The following is a 19,982-nucleotide window of genomic DNA, read 5'->3' as shown; positions in this document are numbered from 1 at the left end:
AAAACAAAAACAAAAAGCCAAACAAAAACAAACAAACCAAAAACAAAAACAACAAAAAAAGCACAAAAACCTTCCTGTACAAAATATTATTTTCTGCTATATTTTGCATGTAACATTGAAGAGTTATGGTTAACCAGATTTGGATTTTAAGCCAGAAACAATATTCTTTGAAATTATTAAATCCTGTGTGAAGACTTTTTTAGGTTTTATTTCAAAATCAAGGTAGGAATTGAACTTGAAAAAAATGTGCACAAGTAATTATGTGCTTTGAATACAACTTACTGCAAACACTCTTGACTCATTTAAAAAAGAGTAAAGGCATCTCTGTTTCTGGTTCAGCCACTCAGCTGGCTTTATTTTTTCTTTTTTGGCAATTAAACATTGCAAACCACGGGGAAGTCTAACCAGGTTTTTTTGTCAGTTTGCATGATTTTCTGGAACTCTACAGCTACTGTTAGCATAGACCACTTAGACTGTTTTCTGGATTCTTTGCTGGAAAGAATATCTTACCCACTGTAAGCAAATTGCTGACTTTCTATCAAGTATACAGCTGCAAAGCATCGGCATATCTTTTTTTTTTTTTTCCTAGATTAAATGCTAGCAGTTTATACCATTAATTGCAGGTCATATATCATTCAGGTAAGAGGCACTCACTTTAATACTTGCCTTTTGTTAAGAACTGATGTAAAGCACTGCACACAGGAAACCACTTCAAGTCTACAATACCTTAATTTGTACTGATATTTCAAAACACAGGAGCTACTCTGCATATTCTTCCTCACCTTCTGCTGGCATCTTACTGATTAACTAGTACTTCAAGTATATAAAAATTAAGAGTACCTCTGTAACGCTGACTGTTCAATGGTTTCTGCTGATGTCATTAACTATAAAATTTTATGTGCAAGAACTAGGGTGAAAAAATCTTTTACTGAAATGTATACTCAGTACATAATGTGTGAGTGTGTGTGTGCTATGAATGAGATGGATGCAAAACTCACACTTACTACCTCAGTAACTCATCATTAGGAAAATGGAATTTAAGTCTCCTTCACCTGAAGCAGCACTTACAACCTGTTAGGGTCATAAATGTCACAACAAATTCTTCATAAAAATGGTATTGCTGCCCTACCTTTTATAAAAAGATCCACGCAGAAAACAAAGCATATTGTGAAATTCTCTGTCCTGAACTGAGCACTATGGATCTAGACAGATAAACCAAGATGAGAATGGAGTGCAGCATGCTGGAATTTATAGTCTTTATAGGCATTTTTTAGAGTCTGTGGTTGTGGTAGTGGAAAGAATGGGTTGAATATTGCTCATAAAGTGAAATTTGGGCATCTCACTGATGTGAAGAAAAAAGCACTGTGAACAGGTCATCCATTCTTTTTCTATCACAAAATATTGTATTACTGAAAATTGTCCTGTTCATAGCAACCCATAAAAACTAAAACTGTGGGTTGGGTTTTTTTTAATGTATGTTTTATGAGCAGAATTTTTAAGCTTATTTATAACTATTTTGACATTTAATGCAGTTTTGATGATGCTTCATTATTGTTGAGCATAAAAGTTTTTAATGTTTTTGTGCTCACAGTAGCTTACAGCTTTGCAGATAAACTGTATTTCTTGGCAATGTGCTAGCCCTTACCATTTTGAAAATCATATTGAGAGGCTGTGTTAGCAATGCAAAGGCAACTGCAATTCATTTTACTTTACTGTGCCGAGTTCTGGGCTCCCCAGTGCAAGACATGGACATAATGGAATGATCCCAGGGAAGAGCCATGAAGTTGTTTAGGGAATTGGACCACCTGATATGCCAAGAGAGGCTGAAAGAGCTGACACTGTTTTGCTTGGAAAAGAGAAAGCTCAGTGGGGATCCTATCAATATTAAAAATTCCTGAGGGAATGGGGAGTAAAGACGACTGAGCCAAACTCTTCTCAGTTATATTCAGTGACAGGACAAGAAGCATGTGAGGAAAATTAAAATACAGCAAATTCCATTTAAATACAAAAAAAAAAACTTTTTCACTGTTAGAGTGATTGAATGCAGCAGGCTCCAGGGGTCTCCTCTGGCAGATGTTCAAAATGCAACTGCATGTGGTTCCAGGCAACCTGCTAGAGCTGATCTTACTCTGAGCAGGGGATTGAACTAGATGATCTAAAGAGGCCCCCATATCAGCAATGATAATAGTATTATGAGTAAAGATTTGTATTATTTAAGTATTTATGAAAGCAGCAAAGGTTTATCATGCTGGAGAGGCCATGTTAAGATTTGCACTCAGCTTTTTGTATAAATAGTTCTGAAGTTATTGAAGATATCTTCCAGAGGAAGGAAGAATATTTTAATTAGAATTATGATGGAATATAAAAAGCTTTAAGCATTAATGAAAATAAAGTCCAGTAAATTTTTTTATTTTATAAATGCAGTGAGTTACAGCAAACATTCCACAGTTCAGTGCAAAGCTGATTTCATGTAGCTATACGGGAAGTAGCATCTGTTCACATGAGGATCTAATGACAAAATGGTTGGTTTACAGTAAAAGCAACTGTTCAGTATTGAAACATGGGAAGAGTAGTTTGACTGTTTTCACATTTCATTTGATTGCACTGAGACTTTATTTGAACTTGCTACTGTAAAGATTTTGATATTATACTTAGAGGCATGTCTGACCTTCCTTTGTTAGATCTATCCGGGTTCAGTGGAGTTAATGCAGGTGATTGAAGATTTTATACACATTGTTGGAATGGGAATGATGGACTTTCAGAATTCATACCTAATGACTGGAAATGTAGGTAAGAAATAGGAATTTCTTCTACCAAATTTATGACCTATTGAAAATCAGAAATTGCAAGTATGTACTATACGGTTGCTGCTTTGATCACAATCCAGATTGGGCTGCGCTTCTTCCTCCAGATTATCCTTGTTGCTTGGTTATTTCCCTTCTGGTTTAACACATTTGGTATGCCTTTCACATTGGACTTCTTTTTAATTGGATCTCACGATCTAATCAAAGTTTCGGACTCTAAAGAAAAATCAGAAAATACTCACCAGAATATATGAACTGGTATATGTTAAAGAATTTCCAGGATATACAATGTTTCAATGGTAATTTAGAAAATTATGCTAATTAAGATAATAATGATGTACTTAATAGCTTGAAAAATTATTTATTTTTTTTTACATTATCTCTTTTAATACTCTGTTCTCCCAAAGAACAGTTTTTTCATGTTATAATGTAATATAATCAGCGTAGACAGGTAAGCAATAATTAAAAATTTAGTTTCCAGAATAATTTAAACCTATAGATTCGTACATCAGTTCTTTCTATGTATGACAGTTTCAAAATTTTATTCAGATTTGGTTTTCAAACATTTTTTTTGGCACTGGAGAGTTGCCAGGCAATATAATCAAATAATAACAAACATCAAATACAAAAATGCTTAGTAACTGAATTCCAATTATTATAGCCATAAATGCTTCTGCAATATTGCAGCATTTTATTAAAAATTCAACCAAAAAAGTTATTTTCTCAGCATTTCATCTTTGCTTGTTATCTTCTTTATTCAATTAACTTTCTATAGCTGCATTTTCATGATGCCATGAAAGTATTAGGTAGCTCTATGAAATGGACAAATTCAAAAGATACGTTTTTCTGGTAGCAAAGCTTCTGGTTTCAATACATTCTTTCGGATTTTCAGTTAGCATCTTCCTGCATCTGTATGTCAATCAGTTCTTCAGAAAGTCATTAAACTTAGTTAGAAAATACAGTCATTTAGAATTTAGTTGGCAGAATAAAGAAGGGAAATTTTTCAACTGTCCCTATTGCCAATATGACTTGCAGTGCAATAATAAATATTTATTATTGTTCTCTGATTCATATTTAGAGTGACAAGACTGGAAACACTAGCCCCTGCAAGGCATAGCCTTGTATTGGAGACATGTCAAAGAACTCACTAAAACCAGCTCTGGCAGTCTTAAAATGTTTAAAACATTTCAGTAGACAGCATGGGGATCTTCAGCTTTTAACCAGTGATTTATTATTTCTTTTGTTTACTGTTTGTGCTGTAACAACACTTAAAGCTTCTTCCAAGTTGTCAGTCCTTCGTTATGCTAGACCCAGCATGAAGTTATGAAGAAAAGTATCTTTATCGAAATGCTTGTTTCATGACAGTTTTATGACAAAATAAAAAGATAAGATTATTTAAAGAGCACAGCCCATGCTGCTTGCCATGTTGTACTGCATTCTGATCTGTTTATCCTTTGGAAAAATGAAAAAAAAACCCTTAAGTGAAAAATGTTTTAAGAAGACACATTCAAATAATCTGTGTCTCTACATATTCGTGGTTTCAAATAGTTAAAAACAAGGACTTTCCAATTGAACCAGAAACTATGCTATGCTCTGGCTGGTCTAGATAACTGCATAATTTTAACAGTCTCTTTTTTATTATCCTTCTCTTCCCACATGAGATATTTTTAGTCACTCAGGAGTACGTCTGTTCTTAACTATATAACCATCAAAGGAATAGAAAGAAACTGAGAAAAGTAAAATTAATTTATAGGTTTATTCTGACTACCTAGCTCTGTGCTTTGACATACTGGTGTGTTTATACTCTCATTGTTGGTCAACCATCAAAAAAGGACAGCTTCACTGCTGTGCAACTCATTGACCAGAATAGTTGCACTCAAGTCAAATGATGCGATGGGGACTCAAGACTGTTATCAGCAAGAAGTAATTTCTTATTTTTGTAAACAAGGAAGGAATGTATCTGGAATAATTCAGTTTTAGCGTAGTTATCCTCAGGGGGGCTGGCATAACTCTGTCTGACTGACTACGTACTCAGAACTCAGGGAATGTTTATGTTGATCTCAACCGAGAGGAATGAACTGTGCAGTTGTTGTCTTGTCTTCACTTTAATTCTGCTGTACCAACAAGTGTTTAAAAATGTCTGTGGTCTTATTTTATTATTTGTAATAAAATAGCAAACACATTTCATGCAGGATGAAGAGATGTGCAAAAAGGAGGCCCAAGTTTTATATATTAATCTTTAAATAGAACTATCCAATACTTACTCCATAGCTATTTGACATAAAATATTCCTTCAGATATTTTAAATGACTTTTGTTGTGTTTTCATTTTAAAGTCACTTTACAGTTCAGATATATGAGAAAAAGGCTTCTGTACTGAAGATGAAATACTGCTTCTTGTCAGAAAAAAAATCCAGTTCTTCAGCAAATTTCACACTATATTAAGTTTTTTGTTCCTTTCTGCTAATTTCAGTTTACAAGTTCATTTCTAATTGATTGGCACTATAGCGGTTCATATACAATTTGAACATCTAATCATGTTTGACAGATATGCTGATCTCCTGAGATCCCACACAGATGGAACATTTTATCCTTCTTTCAAGGTACAGAAGCAAGTTTCAAGGCGCAGAAGCAAGCAGCTGCATTTTAACAAGTTACTACACAATAGCTACACTGCAGTGACCATCCACTGCATATTTACAGCTCATGACACATGGGAAGTTATGAAAGTTACATTAATGGTATGGTAGGCTAGACCATACCACATCATTATGCATCTGAAAATAGTTAAGAACTTCTATAAGGACATTTGCCATGCTACTGTTAAACTTTTCAGTGTGATGGCCTTTATCTCAAATTTTTCACTGCCTCTGAACAAAACATCAGAGACCAGTTCCAAACCCAGATGATCTGTGCTTTGGGGTTCATTTAAGCAGCTCAGTCAAATCAAATGCATTACCATTAACGTGGAGCCCATGTCCTCTTAGATCTTCTCACAAGGACTGAGAGTATGCTATGAAAATATTAACAAATGTAAAAGCAACAATTTGCTTTGATTGATAGTGCATGGCTGGGACAGATGGTATTTGTTTTCTTTGTGTGTGCTCAGTTCTATATTATATTCCTCTAAGAAATGATTAGGTGAAATAAAAGCCTCTGATAGGGGATGGAAGCCTCCTTCCTCATCCTGCTCCTTCTCTTCTTCTTCCTCCTCCTCGCCCTCCACCTCCTCCTCCTCTTCAGGACCTGCTGAGCACAGGAAAAGGATAGTGTGAAATAACAGCATCTTGTGCTACCACACAGTGTCCCTGAATTAGCTGAAAGCACAGGCCCACCTGCAAGGTTACAACATGCAGTGGGAGAAAAGATTTTAAACCATATTACCATTCTATGTTAACTACTTGCTTTCAGATTTCTCTGTTTTAAAAGTTGAGTTACTGATTTTAGATCAAAGAATTTATCTTGGCTTTTAACAGCCTTTTGAACTTTTTTTTGAGAGCTGAAGGCCTAAGCAGATCCACCTAAGGGCTTTGGGTGATTTGAGGATCACATCACAGTATACTATTAAGAATTTTGAAGAAATGTACTAAAAAGGTGGCTGAATTGCTATCAAGAAATATAAAGGGAGCAGTAATTAGGAGATACAGGAGATACATATTTCTATGGCAAATTAGGGTTTTTTTGTAAAAGAAAATTTTCCCTCTGTTGTGAAATAAATTTCATTAGCAGCAGCCAAAAAAATTGAGTCTCTCTCTTGTCAAAAATAAAGCTTTCAGCTCTTAGAAGGTATTAGAAGGAATACCAAATAATCTTGAAGTGCAGTGTGTTTTCATGGATGTTATTTAGAAGTGACAGAAAATAAACAGAATTTTCAGCATGATAAAAGCCATTTTGTGTTAATGTTAATCTTATGAGTACTGATGTTTGAGTGATCAGTAATGTTCCAAAATATACAGATATCACTAAGTTATTTAGACTAGTCAAAGAGAGGAAAATCCAAAGATCTTCAGGAGGTATAGCAAAATGAAAAGAGAGTATCTACTGGCAGATAAATTCAGTGTTGACAAAGTATATAAGAGGGACTATTTCAGACCATACATAATATAGGAATCCAAGAGAATTCAGTAAAATCCCATAGTAGCTTTTGAGCAGAGCTTAGAGAAAAACAGAATTAGTGTGCAAAAAAAGCAGCCTAAAGAAGGTACAGATTTGGGAGGTGGGGTTTTTTGCTTTGTTTTGGGTTTTTTGTTGTTGTTGTTGTCTGTATGTTTGGAGGTTTTTTTTCAGTAGCCATCATTTGCAATGCCCTTTTCAATTGAGATTATATGGTTGTGATTCATTGCACTTTCTTCAAGCATCACAAAGTTTGCCAAAGTTAGCCTAAGCTTCCTTTATATTCAAGGGAAACTACTGCTCAGGAGAGCAATTCATACCTTCTCAGACATCTAAAGTAAGGGCATGGGTTGTATTCTGGAAGTTTTTCTATTGGCAATGGAAACCTCTTAGTGACTTAGCTTAGGCTTGAATGATTCATGCCATCTAAAGCAAAGAGGAGTGCTACCTTGTGAGTAAATAAAACCTGTGAAAACAGAAAGGTTCTGAGCTGCATGATAAAAAAAATATAAAATAACAGATTGAGAACTGAAATGATTAGAGCAGATATTTGAGAACAGATTGTTGACAAGGACTAGATGTACATAACTGAAAGGTGAATGAGAAGAGAAACTAGGCTGACATCTCTGTTTACAATCTTGCTCACAGAAAAAACAAAGATTCTTAACTAAACTGTACATTGGAACATGTAATTCTGAATGAGCATGAGGCCAAGGTCTTAAAAGGAATAAAATAAAAGCAAGTAGACATCTCTGTGGTGAGTGCAGCTAGCTATGATACATGAAAAAATGAAAAGTTGTAAGCTATGTTTCCAGGCATAAATCATTTTCTAACTAACTTATCTCTACTTTAAAATGGCTTCCATGACACTGGTACTTGGATGATTAACCTTATCCAGTATAACAATTAACATACAAATTTTCATTCAAGACTTCATACTTAGCTGCTTAGATAAGCTTTATAAATATTGGCTGAGAGAAAAGTCTGACTTCTGCCTTCACAGACAGTCTAGGATGCCACAGAGGAGAAAATAATTTTAAACCAGAGTCTATGGTCCACTGTCTTTGTATACTTTCTTGTTCCCTCTTCAATTTTCCATTTCATGTTCATATCCATTAAATTTATCCCAAAAGGTTAAAGAATCCAGTAGGCTTATGGAGTGTATCTTAAAATCTTCCAGTCCTAGCTAGAGATACATAGAAATGTTAGTGACCAAAGGAGTTTTCAGAAGATGTATCCACTCTAGCTGTAAGACAAAAGCAATGATAGACCTGCTGAGCTTTGGGAAGCCTAGAAAATGAGCAAGCTGGATTTTTGTCTGTTACTGTGGGTTCTTTCACCTTTTCCCAAGGTAAGACTTGTAGGTCTTGTAAACTGTAGATCCTGTTCATACTCTCTAGAAACTTCTCATTATATGGTTATTATATTATCCTAATGGCGTCTGCCTAGTCTGCTTATCTTTTTTGTATCAGAGTTAGTCATGTGTATCTTAAATGCAGCACTCAAAATCCTGTGACTCATATATCATAAATATGGCACTGGACTAATATATACAAAGAGACTAAATTTGTTTTAATATTTGAAAGGGTCTTTTTTTCAAATATATTAAAAAAGTCATTTAAAAAAGACCCCGCAGCGCTGATACTAATTTGTCCAAAGGTGTAAAGAAATGTTTAACATTTTCAGTCAGGAAACAGCTATTTTAATAACTATATACACATATACTCAGAATTAATTTGTAACGAAATTACTACTTGTTCTGAGGCTGCATAATGCTAAAGCACAGTATTGTGAATTTAGAAGTGGATATTTGTGGTTATTAAAAATTCAGCTGGTAAATTTTCAATGTTTTGTCCCAATAGAATGAAAATTGGACCTGTCAGAAAAATTAAAATGCAAATTCTATAGAATGGCCCAAAAAAGCCATGCAGATCTCTTTCCTGTTTCCATCAAGTTATTTCAGAATACTGTATGTTTTTGCAAAGCAAAATTTAGGTGGACAGCCTTGTACTTATAATTTTTAAGAAGGTGAACAAGGATAATTTTTGTAGTGTGTCATAGCTCATGTGTAATACCTCTGTAATAATTATTGTTTGTTTTGTCAAGAACAAATTTTATCAAGAAAAAGAATTAAATGATTTTGCAAAGCAAATACATTCCTAATAGATGTAAAGACACAAGTCTCCAGTTCACAGAGTATTTATATTCTCTTCGGATTTCTACATAGCTTTTGACTAACAAGCAATATTTAGCTAACAATCATTTTTTATATTTTATTACATAATTTTGCTATATAGACTTTTGCTAGTTTCTGTTATCTTAATATCCGATTTCTTCTCAAAACAGCCTGAAAGAGTCAGTGCCCATCATCTTTCAGGTTAGAATCGGCTTTTATGAATGTGACTATAAGCATGAATCAGAAAGGACCGAGTGCATGCTTGAGAACTGTCCCACAGTTGTCCATACTGCTTAATTCCTGGCACCTACCCGAACAATGTCGAGGCATGGTTCAAGGGGTAGTCCCAGGTAAGAAACCAGTCCTGGTAGGCATAATTAATGTTTTTCTTATTGTACTGTGCTGCATAGTTGGTCATACTTTGTACTTGGATAGCAGACATGGTAGTCAGAGCAGTTGGTAAGTAAGTTCTGCCTTCTGTCCCTTTTCACTTATGACTTTGGCTCCTGGTCCTAATCCTCTGTTTCACACTGAGATGTAGCCCACCAGTCTTTCCTGCCCCAAACCTGCATTCTGTCAGTTGAAATGAAAGTGGGAATCTGTCACATTTCTTACTTCACTCCGCAAAAAATCCCACTTCAGCTCCCAAGACTCATACACAGCCAGTGTCACCCACCTGTTTTCCTATTCTTCATTTCCCCTAAAAATACATAACAAGCTTCTTGTAGCTAAAGGCTACCAGAAGAGACAGTTTTCAGAGAAAAATAGACAAAAGGATAGGAAAAATACAGAGCAAGATCAATTGGAATTGTTTTATACTCCTTTATACTCCTGCTCGCTGCCTATTCATATAATTTCCTTTGCAGCAGCCTCAGCATTTCCTTGATCAGATCAATATGTTGTCTTTCAGAAGACTCAAGCTTTCTCCACTGATTAAACGGGAAAATCTTCATGCATGCTTTGAAGGTCTCACTCATTCTAGCACCTGACTGAGTGTCTGAAGTAAATGCTTGAGAGCTCGTATTTCTTTCTCAATATCAAATAAGCTCATTGAATGATTCCCGTTCCCTGAAAACTTAGCTGTGAACAGTGCATAAAAGGGTAGATTTTTTTTCTCTCTTTTTCTAAAACTGCATACTCAGTGATCCTGAGGAAACATCTCAGTTACTTAAGATTAAAAATTACTAATATCAAGAAAATTTGCATATGAATCTTTAGCAAACGATCTTCAAAATGTAGCTAAAAAAATCTGATTTAATTCTATTGCTATATTCTAAATAATAGTAATAGTTCAGCAGTTAGTTTTGTGTATTTTATTTATTAATTACCCTTAATGGTAAAGCTGAATAAATTAACCATTCAGTGTTTTTAAATGGGTGCTGTAGGAAATGTAGGAAACTGGAATAATCTAAGGTGTTTCCCTTAGCTGCTTTATACTAAGTAAGATACAGTGGAGTAAAGGGTTCTAATGAAATGGAAACTATAAAGCATACAGACATCCAGGATTCAGTCTAATTAAAAAAAGACAAAGCACCACCACCTGAAGCAGAAAGCAGTGTCTGAAGCCATTTGTGGAAATAACTTTTTACAGATTTTAAGTATATGTAGCTTAGATTCTTGTATCATTCCTATATTTCTATCCCTAAACTCTTTACTGAATTACTCTGTTTATAGACCACTTTTACACGCGCAATTAAAAGCTGATATTTTTTAAAGGGATCATCTGTTTTATGACAGGCCATTTTTTTAACAGGTGAACCGAAGTGTTGCCTTGAGAAACTAATTATCTGATTTTATTTACTCGTTTGCCTCTGACAGCTGCATCTTTAGGTTACTCCCAGCAATTTCCAAGTAGAATGAGGCTTAAGAGGATAGAAATTAAGAGTTGTTGGTGGTAGCTTTGTGTTAATGAAGTAAATACACACCCAAGAGGCAATAATCATATTCAGTGAAGTATAGTGTCAATACATTCATAGAATCATAGAATAGTTTGGGTTGGAAAGGACCTTAAGATCATCTAGTTCCAACCTCCCTCCCATGGGCGGGGACACCTCACACTAAATCATGGCACCCAAGGCCTCATCCAACCTGGCCTTGAACACAACCAAGGATGGAGCATTCACAGACCTCCCCTTAAACAGGGGAGGCACCAGAGTATCACAGTCAGATAAGATGCAATTCTGCACAGACTGATGACTCATTTTGGGTTTTTGTGGCCCTGTAAGGCAGACACCACAAGAACATCCAGCCAGCATCTGGTGGTACACCAGCTAGAGGTGGTCAGCTAGAGGTGGTGTGGCTAAGTACTGTAAATAGCAAAGTTCACCATCAGTTTTAATGAATTCTACAGGGTTTTGTTACTCACTCACTACTGAAAATGAAAGAAAGAAAACTACACAGAGTGAAATTAAAAATCCACAAAATAGAAATTAGTTAAAATAGGAATAAAGCCAAGGAAACATACTTTCATCTGGTAAAAACTAGCAAAATCAGTGGAAATAGACTGATTTCCTATCAAACAAAACAGAAAAGTGAAAGAAAGATCTATCTAGACTAATAGACAGATCAGCCTGCTGTGTCAATTTCCTCAGTGAAGACTGTAGGTTTTATTTCCAAATAGCAGTACAGATCTGCCTTTTTCAAAATGTATACCCTGGAAGTAACATAACAGATGCTTCCTGGAAGTTACATAACAGCCAAGGAAGATTTAGATTGGGTATTAGTAAAAAATTCTTCACCAAGAGGGTGATCAGGTGCTGGAACAGGCTTCCCAGGGAAGTGGTTGAATTACTGTTCCTGGAAGTGTTGAAAAAAACATGTAGATGAGGCACTTGGTGACGTAGTTTAGTGGTGGTCTTGGTAATGGTTGGACTTGATGATCTTAAAGGTCTTTTCAACCTAGTTGGTTCTATGATTCTATGATAACGAGGTAACAAACTGGATAAGCATTTTGTATTTTTTTCAAGTTTTTTGAGTGTGTTAGTGGATTATTAATAGCAGAGAAAAATATTTTTATGGCAAATAATTATTTTAGCAGTGGAACTGTAAGATATTGTTGAGATCAAATGTCAAAGCCATGTAAACATATGCAGATATAATTCTGAGTAATTATGTTTCTGCTTGTGTAATATTTTTAATTTTTTTTCAATTCTATTAAGATCAGGTTATAAAATGGTGACAGAGCTAACCATGTCAGTAAGATCAGTTCAAAGCATGCCAAAGCATCTATATACTGGATTTTCTAAAATCAAAAACAGGATCTGAAAGTTATGAAGTGTCTTTTGTACCTTGTGATTTCTAAACACATAAATTCATTCATTTCATGATTTTTGTTTTGCTTTCGACTTCAGCTGTGAGTTTGAGGACCCTATTTGCTGCTCTGGCTCAATGCTGAGATAGGGGATCTTTGAGAAGGTTTGTGATACAAATCAGAGAATTGTTCTACTATGGATGAATATAGCTTCCCCTCCTTCTCCCCCGTTGGAAAATTTCAAGAGAAACTGAAAAATGTGTTTGGTTTTGGTTTTGTTTTTTTTTTTTTCTCCCCCTCCTCTAAGTCTTTACAGTGCTAAGAAAAATGCTTTCTCACTCAAAAAATGTGGTACAACTCTGTGGCCTGCAGTGTTTGAATGGTACCAGATGCAAGGAAAGCAAACGCTTATATTGCCCGTCAGTGGTACCAAATAGCTTGATACTGTTGTGCTTCTTTTTCTTTTTTTTGTTCTAACAAGCGCTGTCCACATACATTGAGATATGCAGTCAGCCACAGGTAGAATTTTTCTGTAAATATTTTAAGAATATAGTTTGGGAAATGATCTTACAGAAAAGAAATTTGATCTCATTACATTAATGACTTTTCATATAATCTATGGTTCAAAGCTTATGCTGTTCTTTGATGACTATTATTTTGTGGGCATTTTTTTCTAACTTATAAGGTCTTCCACTTTGTCGTGGTTTAAGCCCAGCTGGTAACTCAGAACCACACAGCCGCTCTCTCACTCTCTCCCCCCTTCCTCCCCCCTGCTCCCAGAGGGATGGGGAAGTAGAATTGAAACAATGTAACTCCTACAGGTTGAGATAAGAACAGTCCAGTAACTAAGGTATAACACAGACCACTACTGCTACCACCAATAATAATAATGATAAAGGAAATAACAAGGGAGGAGAATACAACTGCTCACCACCTGCTGACCAATACTCAGCCTGACTGAGCAGTGATCTAACCCTTCCTGGTAACTGCCCCCAGTTTATATAATGGGCATGATGTGCTGTGGTATGGAATACTTCTTTGGTTAGTTTGGGTCAGGTGTCCTGTCTCTGCTTCCTCTCAGCTTCCCCTCCTCCCTGGCAGAGCATGAGACTCAGAAAGTCCTTTGTCAGAGTAAACATTACTGAGCAGCAACTAAAAACATCAGTGTTATCAGCACTGTTCCCAGGCCAAAGGTCAAAACCACAGCACTGCACCAGCTCCTAAGAAGGAGAAAAATTACTGCTACTGCTGAACCCAGGGCACACTTTTAGTGCCAATTTCATTAGTTAATAGTTAGTGTTAGTTATATGCCATTTTTTGTAATTTATTGTTATAAAAATCTTATGGCCTCACTGTCTTCCATTACTCAGTAGTCAAGTGTCTTGAAAGGAAGTGGATTTCAAGTACATCCATGGGAAAATAGTATATTATTATAGTAACTTTTCCAGAAATTACTGTCTCTGGTCTTGTTGTAGAGCAGCATACCCAGAATGTGAGCTGATCTCAAAGATAAATAATTGGAAACCCATTTATATGTGCATAAATTGTGCCCTTTGGTGAAACATATTTCTTCCCTGTATTGGCACCAAAATCTCATCTCCAGTAAAGCAGAGGAATGAAAAGAGACTGGCCTGCCCAAGGGGAAGGAACTGTGGGATAGTAATCAGGATGATTGGATCTTCAGGGATTGGCAGTCAGGCAGGCTGCTGCGTCTGTACATAAAAGATTTCTCTCATTTCTGAGGGAAGCATTTCTCAAAAATACAGCAAGCTTATCCCCTCCTTTCTCGTTTTTTACCTCAAGAGGGTACAATATGTTCATAAAGATTAAAGGGAATGTCTCATTTTGCCATTAAGTATCTTAGATTCTTCATTGCAGAACCATAAAATGGAAGTTTTTAATGCTCATTTAGCTTTGAAAATTGCATCACTATCTAGGCAATGAAAAATAATGGTTTCCATTCACAGTCAACAATGCACAAAGAAAAGTTAATTTTTGCAAAATGGCTGTCATTTAACTTTGCCAAATTGAACTTACACCTGTTTCTTGGATGAATAGTTCCACTACTACAAAACATGGCCAGTGATTTTATACTGCATTGTCTATTTTACATTCGTGGTTTCACTTAGAAATAATTTTCAGAAGTCAAAATTATAGATATCCAAATCTCTCATAAACTGAAATGAGAGAAACTGCACATTAGTAGGTTAAGACATTCAAGTATGACACTAGTTCATCTACTTAGAAATGGTATTCAACAGAAAAGCTTAGAGAAGGTTGAAGTGTTCATGTTTACACTGTTTATCATTTGATTTGACAAGATATTAGAGGGAGTTTGCTGAATATATGTGTTTGTTCTTTGAATGTACTTGAAGTGTGCATTTAGGGATTTTCTTTTAAAGCTTGGAAAATAAGGAGGCAAGTGACTGTGTAGGAATTTAGCCTTTTTTTGTTCTTGCAGGCATTTGTTAGAATATTTTCTTGTGTTCATAATTTTGTTAATCTATCAACTATCTAACAGCATATTTGTTTATGATCTTTTTAATGTATGGTTTGAAGGATTCTCTGGAGTCACACATGCATTTTTTATGATTTTTCTTTTTTTTCCACTATGGATATAATTTCTCTTGATAGCACCGGCTGCTGGATCCAGATTTTTACCTGTCACTCAGCATTCTCTATGCTCACATTAATCTGCACTGTCACTGGCATTAGCAATGTTTAAAGTCTTTCCTAGCTGTGGCTGGGCATGAAATGGGATTTTTCAATCTGCCAGGGAGGGGGATGTGGCGTGTGTTTTGTTTTTTGTTTTGTTTGTTTGGGTTTTGGGGGGGGTTAGGTTTGTTTTGTTTTTTTTTTTTTTTTTAGATTTAGTCCTTACCTGGAATAAAGCCAAACCTACCATTAAACCAGCTTAAACAAAGTTATGTTACCTCCCAGCTGTGGTGGACAGTTATCACAGCTAGGCTAAGAACAGCTAAATTGGCAAAGCACTGTTTTGTTTCTTCACAGCATTTGAACCTCTTGGTGGTACAAAACATTAAGACCCAGTGTTTATATTGCCATCTTAATATTTCATGTTGAAATAGTTTCATTTGGTAGAAGTATCTAAATGGGTAGGATTTTTTCATTCACGTCAAGTCTATCGAATATTGAGGTTTGGGCTAAAACTGAAAATTATTCTGTAGATGGTGGCTACGGTTTTCTCAGGAATGTAAGAAAAGCAAGGCCAAGATGCTGTTCCAATGAAGTGTCTTTGTTATCAATTTAATCATTTGGGCCCAGGAATTTAATCTGTGGCAGAAAGAACTAAACCTGAAGAAAGGCATAATATAAGAATTCTAGAAACGTAACCTAAACATAGTAATTCATTATTAAAAAGCCCGAGTTATTACTTATTAAAACATACTTGCAGGTTTCTGTCCCACTTTTCTCCTATTTTATGTATGATTTCCAATCTTACATACCTCTGTTGCGTAATAAAATTTGCTTATTCCTATTTATATGATTAAACTAGCTGCTTCACTTAGCTGATTTTACTTCTTATATTGGTTGTGCCAAATTCTCATCAGTTCTATTTTTAATGTTTACATGAATGTTGGTGTAAGTTTAGGGAAAAAAAAAAATCTTCTATGTGCAATTAATTTCTTGCTGCAAGCAGTGCAACTAGAATCTTGTCTCAGCACATGGACTGAAAGTCTCATTTGCTGAGTGGTGACATTGAGCACACATTGAAAATGCTCCATTATCATTCTAATGTCCCTTTGCAATAAAAATAGTGTAACTGTAGAACTCAAATTTTTAAATCTTCAGGATTTAATTAATAGCCACAAGTTTATCAACTTAGGTCCAGATTATGCTGTCAACATCTGTGCTTCTGCAAAAAAGTTACTGCTTTGAAATATTATTACATAACTTAGAATCCTTACACTGACCCTTAGCTTTGTTCTGCTTTCATTCAGTTTAGAAATTTTGTTATGAATGTTTGCCACCAGAGTGCAGTTAGTTTGGTTTCCAATAAAGCACCATTTAGATGTTTTCTGAGTAAGGACAGAAAACCCATTTAGTACATCAAAAATGCCCTATAAAAGTAATAGCACTGTAAAAACTACTCAGAGAAGGGAAAAAAATAAAGAGAAAAAAATAAAAAGAAAGCAAACAATTTTCTGTCCAGCATCCTGTAAAATACTGTTTGTTAGGTAAAAATGCTATAATCAGGTTATGGTGGGGAAAAAGGGTAATATAAAATAGCACTTTTTCATTGTCCAGTTCTTTAAGTATGATTTGAGCTAGGAAACCCACTTTGACTGTGGATGTTAATTTTTAAGTGATCAAATACTACTGGACGCTAAGAAATTTTTTGTTTGTTTGTTTTTTGTTTTTGTTTTTTCTGGCTAAATCCTAAAGTTAACTGTGGGGATAATGACAGGTATCTCAAACATGCATGGCAGTAACAGCAAAACTAGACTTGGATGTAGAATACATGATTCTGAATGATTTTGCAAAAGTAAAAGTATAGATTATTTTCAAACAGAATTAGCAGAAATTTTCAGCAAATTAATATCTTCTCTGGCATTTAAATTCAATCAGCATGTGGTAGTGCATTCAGGTACAAGAAGTTAATTAAAGCAATTATGTTGTGGTGTTGGTTCCCAAAAACTAGAGTTCAGTAGAAACCAGAAAGGCCATCACTGCTTCTTATTTCCTTATTTCACATTTAAAATACTCCATTTAAAAAGAATTCACCGTGTTTTGTTTTTTTTTTTTTATAAACTAACATGCACAAACAGTCTGGAGTAAACTCTTTCTTTCCACTTTATATCATAAGTATAATTGAGTTTTCTGGAGTATTGTACATTGTAGAATCAGATTTTAACTTTATAGAGCTTCTTCCTACAGGCAGTATTTCCAGGAAATAAAGGATATTTAGCCAAAGCAATATAGTTTCGATTTTGGGGACTTCTATTCTTAATTTATGTTTCATAAGCATACTGTGATCAACACCATAAGAAATGAAAGAAATAACAATAGCATTAAAAATAAAATTTATATTGGGCAAGAAGGAGGACCCAGGTAATTATAGACCGGTCAGCCTTACCTCCATCCCTGGAAAGGTGATGGAACAACTTATTCTTGACACCATCTCTAGACATATCAAGGATGAGGGGGTCATTAAGAGTAGCCAACATGGTTTTACCAAGGGGAAGTCATGTTTGACCAACCTTATAGCCTTCTATGAGGAAGTAACTAGGTGGATGGATGATGGTAGAGCAAGAGATGTGGTTTTTCTTGATTTCAGTAAGGCATTTGATACTGTCTCCCACAGCATCCTCATAGATAAGCTAAGGAAGTGTGGGCTTGATGATCAGGTAGTGAAGTGGATCAAGAACTGGTTGAAAGGAAGAAGGCAGAGAGTTGTGGTCAATGGGGCAGAATCTAGCTGGAGGTCTGTGACTAGTGGAGTCCCTCAGGGGTCGGTGCTGGGACCAGTGCTGTTTAATATTTTCATCGACGACCTGGATGAGGGAACTGAACGTACCCTCAGCAAGTTCGCTGATGACACTAAACTGGGAGGAGTGGCTGACACACCAGAAGGCTGTGTTGCCATTCAGCGAGACCCGGACAGGCTGGAGAGTTGGGCGGGGAGAAACTTGATGAAATTCAACAAGGGCAAGCGTAGAGTCTTGCATCTGGGGAGGAACAGCCCCATGTACCAATACAGGTTGGGGGTTGACCTGCTGGAAAGTAGTGAAGGGGAAAGGGACCTGGGGGTCCTGGTGGATGGGAGGATGGCCATGAGCCAGCAATGTGCCCTTGTGGCCAAGAAGGCCAATGGCATCCTAGGGTGCATTAGAAAGGGTGTGGTTAGTAGGTCAAGAGAGGTTCTCCTTCCCCTCTACTCTGCCTTGGTGAGGCCGCATCTGGAATATTGTGTCGAGTTCTGGGCCCCTCAGTTCAAGAAGGACAGGGAATTGCTTGAAAGAGTCCAGCACAGAGCCACAAAGATGATTAAGGGAGTGGAACATCTCCTTTATGAGGAGAGGCTGAGGGAGCTGGGTCTCTTTAGCTTGGTGGAAGCTGAGGGGTGACCTCATCAATGTTTACAAATATGTAAAGGGTGAGTGTCAGGATGATGGAGCTAGGCTTTTCTCAGTGATGTCCAGTGATAGGACAAGGGGTAATGGGTGTAAACTGGAGCATAAGAGGTTCCATGTGATCACCAGGAAAAACTTCTTTACTGTGAGAGTGACAGAGCACTGGAACAGGTTGCCCAGGGGGGTTGTGGAGTCTCCTACATTGGAGATATTCAAGGCCCGGCTGGACAAGTTCCTGTGTGATGTACTCTAGGTTACCCTGCTCTTGCAGGGGGGTTGGACTAGATGATCTTTTGAGGTCCCTTCCAACCCTTGGGATTCTGTGATTCTGTGATTCTGTGAATAACTGTAGCAGAAAATGGTTTGCATATTGGATGTAGTGCCAAAGAGACGGCAGAGTCATATCAGGTGTATACATTAGTATTGCAAATGTTGCAGAGCCAGGCCTGGTCATGGCTCCTTTTGATGGCATCTGTTGTGCCTCAGGAAAACCAGAGATGTTTTCTTATTCACAGTAGTTTCTACAGATTAGCTGTCCAAATCGGTGGTTCTCTATTGCATGCAAAAAGCAAAAGCGAAGGCATTGTAAGGGCATCTGAAAAGTTGGCCTGCATGCAAATAGATTTTTTAAGAATTAGAAGCTTGTCTTCTGCAGGTGAAATGCTATGTCATATCTTGAGTTAAGTATTTTGACCGGATTCTGATTGGGTTTAACACTGAATTCAAAATAATGTACTTGCATTTTATGTACTTGGTTGACAGCAAGGGTTACTCCAGTATTCCTAAAATGCTGTTTAAGTTCACTATGCAATATATACAAAATTCAGATGATTTTTTAAAACCCTGAGAAGGCAGCACAACGAACCCTTATTAGGCATCTTTATCTTTCTCTGTCAAATACACTCAAAATTAATGGTCATGTAGGGCAACTGAATTCAAACAAAGGAAAGAGGAATGGTATAACATTTTTTCAGCTGACTCCTAGTTTTCATTCCTTTCTTAGCTACTTGGATCTTTTTGATTCCTCCTTCTATCATTTTGATAAACATGAAAGACCTTTCATCTGCAGGGAGTGGGAGGGAAGAAGCAAGGGGTGCTGGAGATGGGATGACCAGAATTGGATAACAAGAGCTAAGCACAGGGTCCATGTGCCATAGTGATTCATGTGATTGTGTTATAACAGCTCATAATAACCAAGTTCTGTCATTGTTTATAGGCCAAATTTTCTAACTAGATTTTTTTAAAAAGCATCTCCTCATTGTGCAGTTGTTTTATTGAAATGTCTATAATAACTCTGAGATATGTGTCCTGAGTTATTAAAGTGAATTTAGAATTCAACAACATTAACAAGTAAATCAAACTCAGTCTAATTAGTATTACTTACTACTTATATTGGATAGTGTCTATATGTCCCACTGAGGTACTGAATTTTTGTTCTGCCAAGCGCAATGTAAACAATCTAAATAAAGCATGTGTGCATTATCCTGACAATTAGATTTCACAGTACCCCAGGACAACTTTTTACAATCCCTTAAACAAATCTTA

At 36.2% G+C, this 19,982-nt stretch overlaps 1 protein-coding gene across 1 annotated transcript in view; it reads left to right on the top strand.

Moving 5' to 3' along the window:
• ADGRB3 (adhesion G protein-coupled receptor B3) overlaps window positions 1–19,982 on the top strand; it is a gene marked incomplete at both ends in the record, with an annotated part of 464,924 nt that overhangs the window by 232,159 nt on the left and 212,783 nt on the right. The window contains one exon of the mRNA XM_080614849.1: window positions 2,682–2,790. Within this exon, the coding sequence (XP_080470975.1) occupies window positions 2,682–2,790 (109 nt within the window). The remainder of the gene's footprint in view (window positions 1–2,681; window positions 2,791–19,982) is intronic.

This window comes from Psittacula echo (genome assembly GCF_963264785.1).
Source record: "Psittacula echo genome assembly, chromosome: 4".
Lineage (NCBI taxonomy): Eukaryota > Metazoa > Chordata > Aves > Psittaciformes > Psittacidae > Psittacula > Psittacula echo.
The sequence above is the reverse complement of the archived record's forward strand: the minus strand, read 5'-3'. Positions and strand labels throughout refer to the sequence as shown.